This window comes from Erpetoichthys calabaricus, chromosome 4 (assembly GCF_900747795.2).
Source record: "Erpetoichthys calabaricus chromosome 4, fErpCal1.3, whole genome shotgun sequence".
NCBI lineage: Eukaryota > Metazoa > Chordata > Cladistia > Polypteriformes > Polypteridae > Erpetoichthys > Erpetoichthys calabaricus.
This window is the reverse complement of record NC_041397.2, coordinates 14,574,185-14,587,939: the sequence shown is the minus strand read 5'-3', so window position 1 is coordinate 14,587,939 and position 13,755 is coordinate 14,574,185. Positions and strand designations below refer to the sequence as shown.

General features: G+C 39.0%; 1 protein-coding gene across 5 annotated transcripts in view; it reads right to left on the bottom strand.

The window, feature by feature from the left end:
- atp11a (ATPase phospholipid transporting 11A) overlaps positions 1-13,755 on the bottom strand; it is a 238,339-nt gene that overhangs the window by 56,213 nt on the left and 168,371 nt on the right. For all 5 annotated transcript variants that reach the window (XM_051926330.1, XM_051926331.1, XM_051926332.1 and 2 more), the window contains exon 10: positions 7,869-7,950. In XM_051926330.1, coding sequence (XP_051782290.1) covers positions 7,869-7,950 — 82 coding nt within the window. The remainder of the gene's footprint in view (positions 1-7,868; positions 7,951-13,755) is intronic.

The window sequence follows — 13,755 nt, the reverse complement described above, 5'->3', positions numbered from 1 at the left end:
TTATTTCTTATAAATCTATTTCTCACATGTCTGCACTTTTCTGAATGCCTAAATTCTACAGAGGTTGACTGACTACATTATGCAAATCTGGGGGATTCCACCAGATGGCAGTGTGAGATGATGTTGTGAAGGTGTCAAAAAAAAAAAGATGGCAAGAGTAACACAGAAGATGCCATGCGAGACCTTTAAATGTATTGCGTCATTATGATAGGGAATATGCGATGCTTGTATTGCCTATGCAAGAAATGGATGAAGAAAAGCACCATAAGTATTTTCATATGTCTGCACTTAAGTTTGATGATTTGCTCCACCGTATCGAGCCATTCATCAAACATCGAAGTACTCACATCGATCTTGTTGGAGCTGCAATGCGGCTTCACGTCACACTGCATAATTTTGAAACAACCGAATCCCCACTTCTTTTCTTGGACATTTTCCACTTTGCTCAGACTTATCTGTCATGAATTTGCTTCCATTTCATCTTGCATGTTTCCACATCCACTTTCTAAGACCTGACGATTTGATGCCAGTTGTTCTGACAGGCATGTTGGTCACTATGGAGATGTTGATAGTAAACAATGATGCTCACGTCATATACACTTACAAAAACTTACCTACATTTTTGCTGGTACTGCAACACGTGCATTTGTCGCATTAATTTCTGACGATGTGCTCAGAAGACACATGAAAAGAGCCACGTGGCAGCCATGATGAAGTATAACCTGGCCCTAAATCTGCAGCTACACAAGACCCCTGGGACTGAACTTCAAAACAACTGCACTAGACACACACCAGGGCTGTCAAATTAGGCATACATTCAGATACAAATATTTATATTAAAACTAAGCTTTAGTTTGAATATACCGTATTTACTCGTGTACCATGCGCTCTCGTGTAAGACGCGCACCCTAATTTTTACAAAGAAAATCGCAAAAAAAATTTTTGCCCCGTGTACAACGCGCGTTGTCATTGTATAGGAAGCGTTTAGGGCACGTTTTCTGCGAAATGCCCTTCTGTTTTTGTTGCATGACGAAAGTTTTTCTTTCTTCCGTTGCGCGAACGAGCTAGCGCGAAAGAGAGAGAGAGAGAGAGCATGAGCGAGAGAGCCCAAGCAGAAGAAGTAAACATTACAGAAAAAAATTTCCTCGTGTATGACACACACCTGATTTTCTTATGCTAATTTTCAGGAAAAAATGTGCGCGTGGTACATGCGTAAATACGGTATACAAGTGGAGTTTAAAAATACTGGGTGCTAGCTGTACGTTGTCATATGGGGTATATTACAAGATGAGGGATGCCACTAAAGATGCATGTGGACACTGCAGCTTGTAGTCAAATGTCCTACACTCGTCATCTCACATGAGCTATAAAGTGACAGCGTCCCCTCACTCCCCACCTCCTTGGACCAATCATTATTGGGCTCGAGACTCCCCAGGGAGCATGCTCCATTGCCAAAGTTGTATGTAACTTGTTAGTTATTTTATTTCTTCTGAATTCATAAGTAACTATATAAATTAAAAATGTGTACATTTTGAGCTTTCTCATTTTTATTCCAAATCAAACCTTAATATTATACCTATATGATAACACAATTCATTATTAAAGCATTTCATCATACATAACAAAATTTTAAAAGACATACACCTACACAAATATATCTGTAATCTCTTGTTAAAAAAATCCCCAAATGCAACATGGCATTTTAAGATAAGAATAAAATAATGGTATGTTTAGTTTTTACATTTTAGTTTCTGATAGTTGTACACCTAGAATAAAGGTTGAGAACATTTTGTCTACAGATATCATGTAACATTTAATCACTTATGTGTCAATATTTGGTTTGTATTAGTGGGGAGCCCTGGCCAGATGACACAACATTTTGGGGTCCTTGGCTTTAAGTGTGTGCACTCCTACACCAGAGCATCATGTGGACGCTGAAGTTGATAACAACGGGAAAACAAACACCAATTTAAATAAAAAGCAATTTCTGTATTCTTTATTTTTGGTGAGTTGAAGGGACTGGAGTAACCAACTCCCCAACTCAGTGCCATTGGCTGGTCAGAACAGAACATCCGCAGTTTAATGTAGGGCCTTTCTCTATATACCTTCTTCATCTATTAAAAAAATATACATGGCAGTTCATTTTGAGGTTATGCATAAATTATAATAGCTTACTACTCCCTGAATTGGAATGTGTATATTGCTTCTTTCAGATAAAGAGGTTATCAGAGCACTCACAGTTTTAAGAAATAGGTTCAAATAAGTTTAAGCAAGAATTCAGAAACTATCACATTGATTTATAATATCACAGGGTGTTCTGTTAGTATCAAGAGGTCAGCGTTTTCTCATAAAAGAATGCAAGTTAGTCCCTTAAACTGTGCACAAGCTTAATTCTTTTTCTACCTAAATGAAGAGCAAATTCATATAGAAGTAATACACCATATAGCTCTCTGCAGCATGATTAATACAAAATACAGTCCTTGACTTAAATACTTATAATCATTACAGTTAATAATGTTTTTTCTTCCTCAATCACAACTGTTGATCTGCTTAACCCTGCGACTTTTAAATGCTGTCCCTCCAAAAACTTCCAAACCTTCAACTTTTTGCAGGCTGTCATAGCATCTGGAGAGGGTAACAGTCCGAGCACTGACAGCACCTCAACTAACTGCTGCATTCATCTCTGTTCACTTTTTTCAGGGATTTCCCAGCAGATCCTGATTGTGGATTTTAAACTAAACGATTTTTTAATACAAGCCAAGTATAAAAATTACTAATTATTGGTGTCATGTTTTTTATTGTTGTTATTTTACCTGCCATCATGGCTTTAAGGTGACACTTCAAGTGGATTTACCTTTCCACATTCTACATTTCTTATAAATCTAATTCTCACATGCCTGCACTTTTCTGAATGTCTAAAATGAGAAAAAGCAGTAAAAAAAATCAGCAAATTAAACAATTGCATCAAGTTGAATAAAAACAGCTCAATATTAGAAAAACAAGTTTAAACACTAAATCTGTAGCAACACAGGACCACCTACACTGAACTTCAAAACTACTACACTAGACACACACCAGGGGCCTCATGTATAATGGTGTATGGACAAAAAAATCCAGATGATTAAAACTGTGTTTACGTCAAGTTTCACGCACTTCCCCTTATAAATCTCAATGAACATGAAATTTAACAAACATGCACGCACCTACACCCTACCTCGACTCCTCCCAAATTTTTGCGTATTTGAACATCCAAATCAATATAAATAGCTCCTTCCTTTCAGTGTTTTGTTAAAAGACAATGGAAAAAGCAAATGGAAAAAAGAACAATTTCAGGGAATGTGAAGTGGAGGTAAGGAAAACTGTACTATTTGTTGGCTTAAGCAGTGGTATAAGCAACAAAAGGAAATGCATTGTGTGATACAGCATGGCGGAGACACTGGAAAGTTTAAGTTCAGAAAGTAGCACAGTGCCAGAAATAAAAAAGAAGTGGTCACATATTGAAGTTGATGAGAAAAGTCAAGTCAGAGCCCAACCATCTGTTTATTAAGTTTCAGACAATTTGACAAAAGCTGACCCCTGTGCTGAGAATGTGACTCCAGGTGGTTATGGTGCTGCTATCATTATCCTTAAAAGGACTGCTTGCCTTTTGCCACACTAGCTGGAAAAAGCACCTGCGACTGTACAGAGCTGCCGTTTTTATAGGTTCTCCACCTATACATGATGTAATGCCAGCTCATTCTTTTGGTGATTCATCCCTGGCTGATGTAATTTCTCCGGCTCCATTGCAGTAGCAATGTGCGTGAAGTTGACTGCTCCGATTACATTTGAAAAACCAGATGTTGCTGTGATTTGCACTTTTATGTTTATCTTTTCAAAGTACTTTCAAAGAACTTGCAAAGGAGCAGTTAGAGAACAATTCCTCAGAGTTTGCCTTTATAAAGCCGGTGCCAGTTCAGCAGACAGCTCCAAGAGGATAGCTCTTAAAAATCGAAATCAACTTAGAAGACAGTCATTGTCAGGTACAGTGCGTTGCCACACCCAGCACACGACGAGACAGCTTGGGTTCCCGGTTTGCAACATCCCAGGCTGACAAGCGGTCCAGTCCCACCCTCCAGAAATGACCCACTATCTGCCGCAGCCAGGTGTTACATGGGTGTCCCCTTGGCCTGGTCCAGCCACTTGGGTCCTTAACAATGAGGATCCTGCGAGCCACATCACCATCGGGGGAATCGCACCACATGACTATATAGTACCATAAATGACACAATGCAGGTAATGTGCCTCATTCAGGACTCCATGAGTAACCGCTAATTTGACACAAAGTCAAACTAGCAGTACCCAAGGATTCTCCGAAGAGACAGAGTACCAAAGGAGTCCAGTCTTCGTCTCAGGTCACTGGATAACACACATGTCTCGCAACCATATAGCAAGACAGGAAGCACCAAGACTCTAAAGACTTCCTTTTGCATAGATATCGGGAGTGCCACACACCCCTTTCCAGTGACCTCATGATCCCCATTCTCTCCCAATCCATTTACCATCTTCATAGGAAGAGTCACCACAGACATGAATGTCACTGCCAAGGTAAGTAAACCTCTCGACAAGGTCGACACTCTCTCCGCTGACAGACACACTACTGATGGCCGTGCCCGAGAGGACATTAAAGGCCTGGTTCTTGGTTTTTATCAGGACACTTGCAAGCCCAGGCACTCAAACTCCTCACTCAGTCTCTCAAGAACCCCAATCATCATCATCTATAAATACGCACTCTCTTCTAATTCTGCATTTGAGATGTCTTCTAACAACGCTAAAGCAGCTATGGCAGTTGGAATAGTTTGGCCATTCAGTGCACAATTATATTGTTGCAGAATGATTACAATCAAGGTGTATTTGATACAGCCCGTGTCATGGATGTGAATCAAAAAAAGAAACACCACAGAAATAATAGCACTGCTTTGACACTGGGTGCCACTGAGCAGAAATGTATGAGGCTGCCATGAAAATATGAGCGTAGAAACGGGCATACACAACATTTTTGTGCGTACGCACCGTTTATACATGAGGCCCCAGGACTGTCAAAATAGGCATTCATTCATATACAAATGTGTGCAGTTTTTGTTTGAATATATACAAGTGCAGTTTGAAAATACTGTGTGGTAACTGTACTTTGTCATATATTACAAGACGAAGGATGCCACTAAAGATGCATGTGAACACTGCAGCTTTAAATTGAATGCCCAGCACTTGTTGTCATCTTCCACTTGAATCCCTACACTACAGCACCACAGCTGCTGATCTGCTCAATCCTGGGTCTTCTGAATTGCATCCCCCATAAAACTTCCAGACTTTCACATTTTTGCAGGCACTGACAGTATCTGGAGTAGATAACAGCCTGAGTACTCGCAGCATCTGAACTAACTGCTGCATTCATCTCTGTCAACTTTTATCAGGGATCTCCAAGCAGATTTTATGATTTCTTTTTTAACACAAGCCAAGTACAAAATTACAAATTACAGTGGTGTGAAAAACTATTTGCCCCCTTCCTGATTTCTTATTCTTTTGCATGTTTGTCACACAAAATGTTTCTGATCATCAAACACATTTAACCATTAGTCAAATATAACACAAGTAAACACAAAATGCAGTTTGTAAATGGTGGTTTTTATTATTTAGGGAGAAAAAAAAATCCAAACCTACATGGCCCTGTGTGAAAAAGTAATTGCCCCCTGAACCTAATAACTGGTTGGGCCACCCTTAGCAGCAATAACTGCAATCAAGCGTTTGCGATAACTTGCAATGAGTCTTTCACAGCGCTCTGGAGGAATTTTGACCCACTCATCTTTGCAAAATTGTTGTAATTCAGCTTTATTTGAGGGTTTTCTAGCATGAACCGCCTTTTTAAGGTCATGCCATAGCATCTCAATTGGATTCAGGTCAGGACTTTGACTAGGCCACTCCAAAGTCTTCATTTTGTTTTTCTTCAGCCATTCAGAGGTGGATTTGCTGGTGTGTTTTGGGTCATTGTCCTGTTGCAGCACCCAAGATCGCTTCAGCTTGAGTTGACGAACAGATGGCCGGACATTCTCCTTCAGGATTTTTTGGTAGACAGTAGAATTCATGGTTCCATCTATCACAGCAAGCCTTCCAGGTCCTGAAGCAGCAAAACAACCCCAGACCATCACACTACCACCACCATATTTTACTGTTGGTATGATGTTCTTTTTCTGAAATGCTGTGTTCCTTTTACGCCAGATGTAACGGGACATTTGCCTTCCAAAAAGTTCAACTTTTGTCTCATCAGTCCACAAGGTATTTTCCCAAAAGTCTTGGCAATCATTGAGATGTTTTCTTAGCAAAATTGAGACGAGCCCTAATGTTCTTTTTGCTTAACAGTGGTTTGCGTCTTGGAAATCTGCCATGCAGGCCGTTTTTGCCCAGTCTCTTTCTTATGGTGGAGTCGTGAACACTGACCTTAATTGAGGCAAGTGAGGCCTGCAGTTCTTTAGACGTTGTCCTGGGGTCTTTTGTGACCTCTCGGATGAGTCGTCTCTGCGCTCTTGGGGTAATTTTGGTCGGCCGGCCACTCCTGGGAAGGTTCACCACTGTTCCATGTTTTTGCCATTTGTGGATAATGGCTCTCACTGTGGTTCGCTGGAGTCCCAAAGCTTTAGAAATGGCTTTATAACCTTTACCAGACTGATAGATCTCAATTACTTCTGTTCTCATTTGTTCCTGAATTTCTTTAGATCTTGGCATGATGTCTAGCTTTTGAGGTGCTTTTGGTCTACTTCTCTGTGTCAGGCAGCTCCTATTTAAGTGATTTCTTGATTGAAACAGGTGTGGCAGTAATCAGGCCTGGGGGTGGCTACGGAAATTGAACTCAGGTGTGATACACCACAGTTAGGTTATTTTTTAACAAAGGGGCAATTACTTTTTCATACAGGGCCATGTAGGTTTGGATTTTTTTTCTCTCTAAATAATAAAAACCATCATTTAAAAACTGCATTTTGTGTTTACTTGTGTTATATTTGACTAATGGTTAAATGTGTTTGATGATCAGAAACATTTTGTGTGACAAACATGCAAAAGAATAAGAAATCAGGAAGGGGGCAAATAGTTTTTCACACCACTGTATTTGTGTCATGTTTTGTTGTTATTACTTTCCACACCATCATGGCTTTGAGGTGGCACAGTAAACGGATCTCCCTTTCCACAGTGCATTTCCCACCATTGAACCTAGTTTATCTGGAGCTAAAACTCCCTGCTGGTCAAGATACCCAGGATATGAGGCCTGGTAAAAAAACCCTGTAATAGATCAAGGAAGTAGCATACAGCTGTAGATGTAATGTAGTCAAAATGAAAAGCAGCAGGGCCATGGCCAAAGCACCCCATCGTCCACATTGAGTAACACCATTATTCTAAATAAACTGCTGACCTTGACTAGGCTGACACTGGTTACGTATATAAATATTATAACTAGACATACATAAAGGGGAGTGTGTTGGGGGACTTGAGCAGAATCTAACGGCACTCTGAGAGGATATGACAGCTATAGACTAAGTAATCAGTGAAAACAGGAAAATGCTGCCCTGCAGGAGCCTCATCTATGACAACAACACACTGCGTCAACTCATAAATTCATAATTAATAAGTGGTACTGTGCACAGTGTTGCCTCACACAATTATTCTGTATAGAGAAGCATCTCTGTGGCATATTAAATAAGGCAGAATGAGAACCACAATTATCAGTTTTCACGTCATTTAGCTTTACAGAATGCCCAGTGAAGCAATTTTCGCCATAAAAAATAAAAAGCATGAGCTTTGTATTGAAACAGTAGTGTAGGGGGTCTCCCCAAAGAAATCCTTACTTCTCAACTGCAGATCGCTTTTGAGACTTAGACTGGTAGTTCAGAGCCATTTTGGTTTCCATTCCAGTGTAGATGGCAACACCTGAAATGAGAGCAACAAGTTAGAAGAATCCAGTAGAAAAGATAAAAGCCGTGAGCAAAGGCACTGATATTAGTCTTTTTATAGCAATTTACATATCCTCCAAAGAGACACACTTTACTGATATTTTTATAAACCTTGATCTGAAATGAACCAGCAGACGAAAAGCGTTCCTGAGCAAATCAGCTGACACTCGTGACACAACAATGTGCTGGCGCTGAGGTATATGCTCAGTACAACGCGCACAGAACACTAAAAATTGGGTCAAGTTGAGATGCTGCAAGGGGCACTGACAATGAAAAGACTGTTCTGAGCTCTCACACAAAGTACCAAGCAGTAGTGTGCTGATGAGAACACCAGCACTGTGTGTGCTCCACAATTAGCTTGACACAAGCCTTGGCGATAGATTTAACCAGATAAGCAGCCTGCCGATTATATTTCACACAACAAAAAGTGTTAACATCTGTCATAATGCTGAAACCAGTAAATGAATGGCTTGAAAAAAGCAAAGCTGAAACCAATAAATGAATGACTTACAGAAACACCTTCTTTCTGCACTTCTAATCCTGTCAGAGTACATAAAAATAACATGTATTTCTATAGCACATTTTCATACAAACACAGTACCTCAAAGTGCTTTACAAAATGAAACAAAAGAAAGTTAATATAAAACATAAACAAGATTATGCAATAATATTATACAGTATATAACAAAGAAAAAGGTAAGGTCGAAATGCCAGAAGGACAGAAAAAATAAATAAATAAATAAAATTCCAGTTAGGTTGGAGAAAAGAAAAAGCAAAATCTGCAGGGGTTCCAAGGCCAAAAGACCCCCCAGCCCACACTGGGCCATATAGTCTATTAGGGCCATGGAATCATAAAGACTGTCTGTGGTAATCCAAAAACTAAAAGTAACAGAGCTGGTCATCTGTAACTTTTTTTATTTATTTATTTGCTTCTTTTAATTGATACAAAGTGTGTCACAGTTTCACATAATGTATTTTAAGGAATTGAAGGTTATACTTCAGGGTTGTTATTTGAATTTTTGAATTAGATTCTGAGACACTGTGTGATTCTGAGCATAGCATCAGCAGTTGTGCTCCAGCTCCAAATAAAACAAATAAAAACAGTTGGCTTTGTACTTGTGTGGAGCATTTAGATGGTATTCATTATAGGTAAGTGCTATACCTATCTCTAGATACAGTATATAAAATCCAACGTCTGTCTGTCTATCTGTCTGTTTGCTTTTCACGAGAGAACTACCTAACAAATTTAGATCGGGTTTTTTTCTATAATTTACTCGAACATTCCGGTTGATTTTGCGACTTCTCTCATCGCACTAAGTATCATAGTTCGTTTGCAGGAGAGAAATATTCGCACTAATCTGAGACAGAGGCTGTGGGCCGAGGGGAGAGGGAAGTGTGACTTCAAGAGTGGGGAGTCGGTCTACCTCTGCATTTTGGAGTGTACCTTGCCTCAGCGTAACTAGACGGCTAGTCTATCTAAAAAAAATAATTTGTGAAAATCAACTAGAGAATGAAGAGCTTAGCATGTGGTTAGAATTCCAAATACAGCTGCTGGATAGAGAAGAACCATTTATTTAAAACTTTTGTTGGACTGTCTTGGGGATGTTAAAGCTTGGATGGCCTTAAACGTTTTACAACAAAACTGAGGTCTTCATATTTGAGCTAAGTGGTATCAGTGGTGCCCCTCACATGGACTTGAGCTCCCTGAAACCTTATGTAAGATCCACTGTAAAAAACTTGGGTGTAATTATGGATAGTGATTTTAAATTAGATAAATAGATGAACTCAGTAATTAAAACTAGTTTTTTTCAACTGAGGCTTTTATCTATTTGATTGTTTAATGATTTTAAAAGCGGGTCCTCCCTGCGTGAAGTTTGCATGTTCTCCCCGTGTCTGCGTGGGTTTCCTCCGGGTGCTCCGGTTTCCTCCCACAGTCCAAAGACATGCAAGTTAGGTGCATTGGCGATCCTAAATTGTCCCTAGTGTGTGCTTGGTTTGTGGGTGGGTGTGTGTGCCCTGCGGTGGGCTGGCACCCTGCCCGGGGTTTGTTTCCTGCCTTGTGTCCTGTGTTGGCTAGGATTGGCTTCAGCAGACCCCCGTGACCCTGTAGTTGGAATATAGTGGGTTGGATAATGGATGAATGGATGATTTTAAAAGAGTTGCACAGGCTTTTATTTCGTCCCAATTTGACTACTGTAATGCATTTAATGCTGGCATCAGCCAGGCTTCTATCTCACGTTTATAGTTGGCCCAAAATGCTGCAGCTCATCTTTTAATGGAAACACACAAGCAAGAACATATTTTTCCTAAACCGGCCTCCCTGCACTGGCTTCCTGTTCATTTTAGGATTGATTTTATCATTTAATTGTTTCCTTATAAAGCACTAAATGGCCTAGCTACCTCTTACCTGTCCGACCTTTTTACAATTATACATTCCATCAAGGTTACTCAGTTCTACTAATCAGTTGCTTCTGGTGGTCCCTAAATCAAGACTAACGTGTAGGGGAGATCGTGCCGTTCCAGTAGTAGCCCTCAGACTCAGAAATGAGCTACCACTTCACGTTAGGCTGGCCCATACTTTGCCTATTTTTAAACCACTTCATAAGGCACATTTCTATTCTTTGGCTTTTAATTGATTATAATTATAAGGGCTAGGTCTGTCTGTTTTATTGTCTTTTGTACTGTATTATTCTTGGCTATACAGCACTTTAGTCAGCTATTGCTGATTTTAAACGTGCTATATAAATAAATTTTGATGACATTTGATTTGAGGTAGCCTGGATATTTCATGAGTAAACTACATAGTAGGCAGAACACAATACACTTATCCCACAATTCAATTCATATTGTGATTCAGGCTTCATATTGTAATAGTCCCACAGTATGACGTCTCTCTATTATATAGAAAAAATCCTAGGATGAGATGAGACTTTTTTCAAGTGCCGCGAGACAAGACTTTAGTCATGAGATTTTTTCAAATCACGCAATTCTCTCAACCATATTCAACCATGCACACAGTACTCTTACCTCTCATTCGTGTGAGTGCTTTTGACAGACACAGTTCCTGCTCTCTCAGCTCTTAAAAATTTTAATGTTTTCCTCACTTTAAGTTCCCACTTAAAGAAGACGTATTATGTCCAAATCTTATTGAAGAATTTCATCACAAAGGGTTATTAACAGAAAAAATGAGTACACGGGCAATCCTAGCACAAAGAAATGATGAAGTCAAATGAATTAGCACCAAAATTGTTGTTCGGTTACACTGCAAATTAGTTAAATGCGTATCAATAGACTTTGCTTGAAACAGTTGGTGGTGATGGTGCGGAAGATGAAAACTTGAGCTTACAATATCACAAAGAATATCTACAACCGTTAACACCATCCGGTCTTCCACCAGCCGAATTACTGTAGAAAGAAGGATGTATCCAAGAAAGGTAATGTTGGACATCTTCCGAAGATAACATTAGACAACAAAGGAGATCTTGATATGCCATTCATATTAAAACGTTAACAGTTTCCCATTAGAATTGCTTTTGTAAAGACAGTTAACAAATCTCAGAGCCAAACATTTGAAAAAGTCATTTTATTTAATAGTGAGAAAGAAACAAAATTGACTCACGGGCAGTTACACTTTGCATTGTCACAAACACAGAATCAAAATGCAATGTGATATTGATGAAAATTTAATTAGAAAAATAGTTTTTACTGAAGTTTTAGATAGATAGATAGATAGATAGATAGATAGATAGATAGATAGATAGATAGATAGATAGATAGATAGATAGATAGATAGATAGATAGATAGATAGATACTTTATTATTTACAGTAAAAGTGTAAGTTTAAAAAGTATTTGCGTGTTAATTTCAAAGCCAAACAGAACGAAATCGTATTACGCAATGAGTAACTCTAACGCAACATGAAACATAATTAACATTCAAATTATTACATTTTACTGTTTTTTAATACGGTTAATTACTCACTGTAATGTAAAATAGTTAGTTCTATTATGCATATGTAACAATTCCCTTGAAATCTGTTTAAATTGTACATCCACATCCCCATACGCGAGTGGCAGAACCACAAGGAGGCTAGCGTGTAGCGCAGGCCCAGGGGTTGGCGAGCAAAGCGAGCAGGGGGCAAAGCCCCCTAGTTTTCATAAAAGAAATGTACAGTATGTTTAGTGTTACTTATTAGATATGCATAAACTGAAACTCAGCAAAATAAATTTAGCACAGTGTGCCAATACAGATGTTTTAATGTATGTTATTGTAAGCTGGATCTTCTTTTATGAAAACAATGTAATCTTCAATTGAAAACAAACATGAAATATTTGCACTGCAGTAACATAAGATACATATGTGGGATGTTACTTAGCACATATAGGTGAGAATTTCACTGTACTGTGTACATCTGACAATATGTCCCCATAAACCTGTAACATAAAGTAACTGCAGTGCAAAACCATTCAGATTTAAATGGATTATTTGTTTTTTGAGTTAACATCAAACATTGCTCCAACTATGGCTGTCCTATTATTTCCATCTTGAATGCCTCTACTCATCCATTAGCTGACAGCTGTCACCTTCACATCTTTATACAGGCGGTGAATAATGCTTCTGCTGAAATAAAATTCACTTTGGCATATTATATCTTAGGTCTAGTTTTTCAGTCAAATTTATAAACTCCCTGCGTTTGACAAAAGATGTTTTTCATTTGCCTTTGTGTTTCACTTGAGTCATGATACTGTCACACAATACATGCTAAACGGTCACATTTTGCCCTGCCACTATTCTGTATCCTGAAATTTGATCCAGTGAAATTTTGTCTCATGCTTACTAATCAGACTCCTCCCAGAATAGGTGAGCCAGGCACAGCCCCTCAGGCCAAGACTTGGAGTCATATCCAGAATATGCTTGGCAGTTGGCCTGTCAACATCTGATGATTGGAATCAATCACATACCATTTGAAAGAGGGGGGAATCATAGAGTTTCTGACTGTCACCGGTGGATGGCTTCCTTCAGTCTGCGCACTTCTCAACAACAAGCTTCCTCATCGCTGGATTGGCCGTAAAGGAGCCTACAATTTGGCTCTCCCCTTCTGGCCCCCAAGATCACTAGATCTCACGCCGTTTTTTTGTGGGGGTACGTTAAGGATTCTGTTTATGTGCCACCACTCCCAACAACCCTGAATGATCTCCGAAATCGCACTGAAAGAGTTGTGAGTACCGTAACACCTGACACGCTCAGTCGAGTACGGGATGAATTTGACTATCACGTTGTCCGTACAGCTGGAAAAGGTCATATTGAGCACTTGTAACATTACATAATAAACTTTATGCTCACCTAAACCAATTACAATTTACTGCATTGTTCTCTAATGATTTACAAGTGAAATAAATCATTTTGAAATCGGATGAATCTTTTTGAATCTCCCTGCATAATTAACAATTAAAAATATCATCTGACCTCTCAGTGGATGTTCCGTTATTGCTTTATACTAGAAATGTGCAACACAACTACAGCACCATGGGGCACAACATAAGACTAGTGACAACATAAGCCAGGCCTGAAATTGCAATCAGAGTTACGATTGTGGGTCAAAATGTGGAATGACAAATTATCTGTAATGTTTAAGAAAAGTAAAAATATTGTTGCTTGGAACATGTACAAAAACTATGACATGATTTAAACAAGTTGGACAGTGTATACATGGTGTAACATTCAGGTGCATTCAGTGACTAAGTTAACTGATAGGAAAGAGCATTTCACATTTATTTATTTA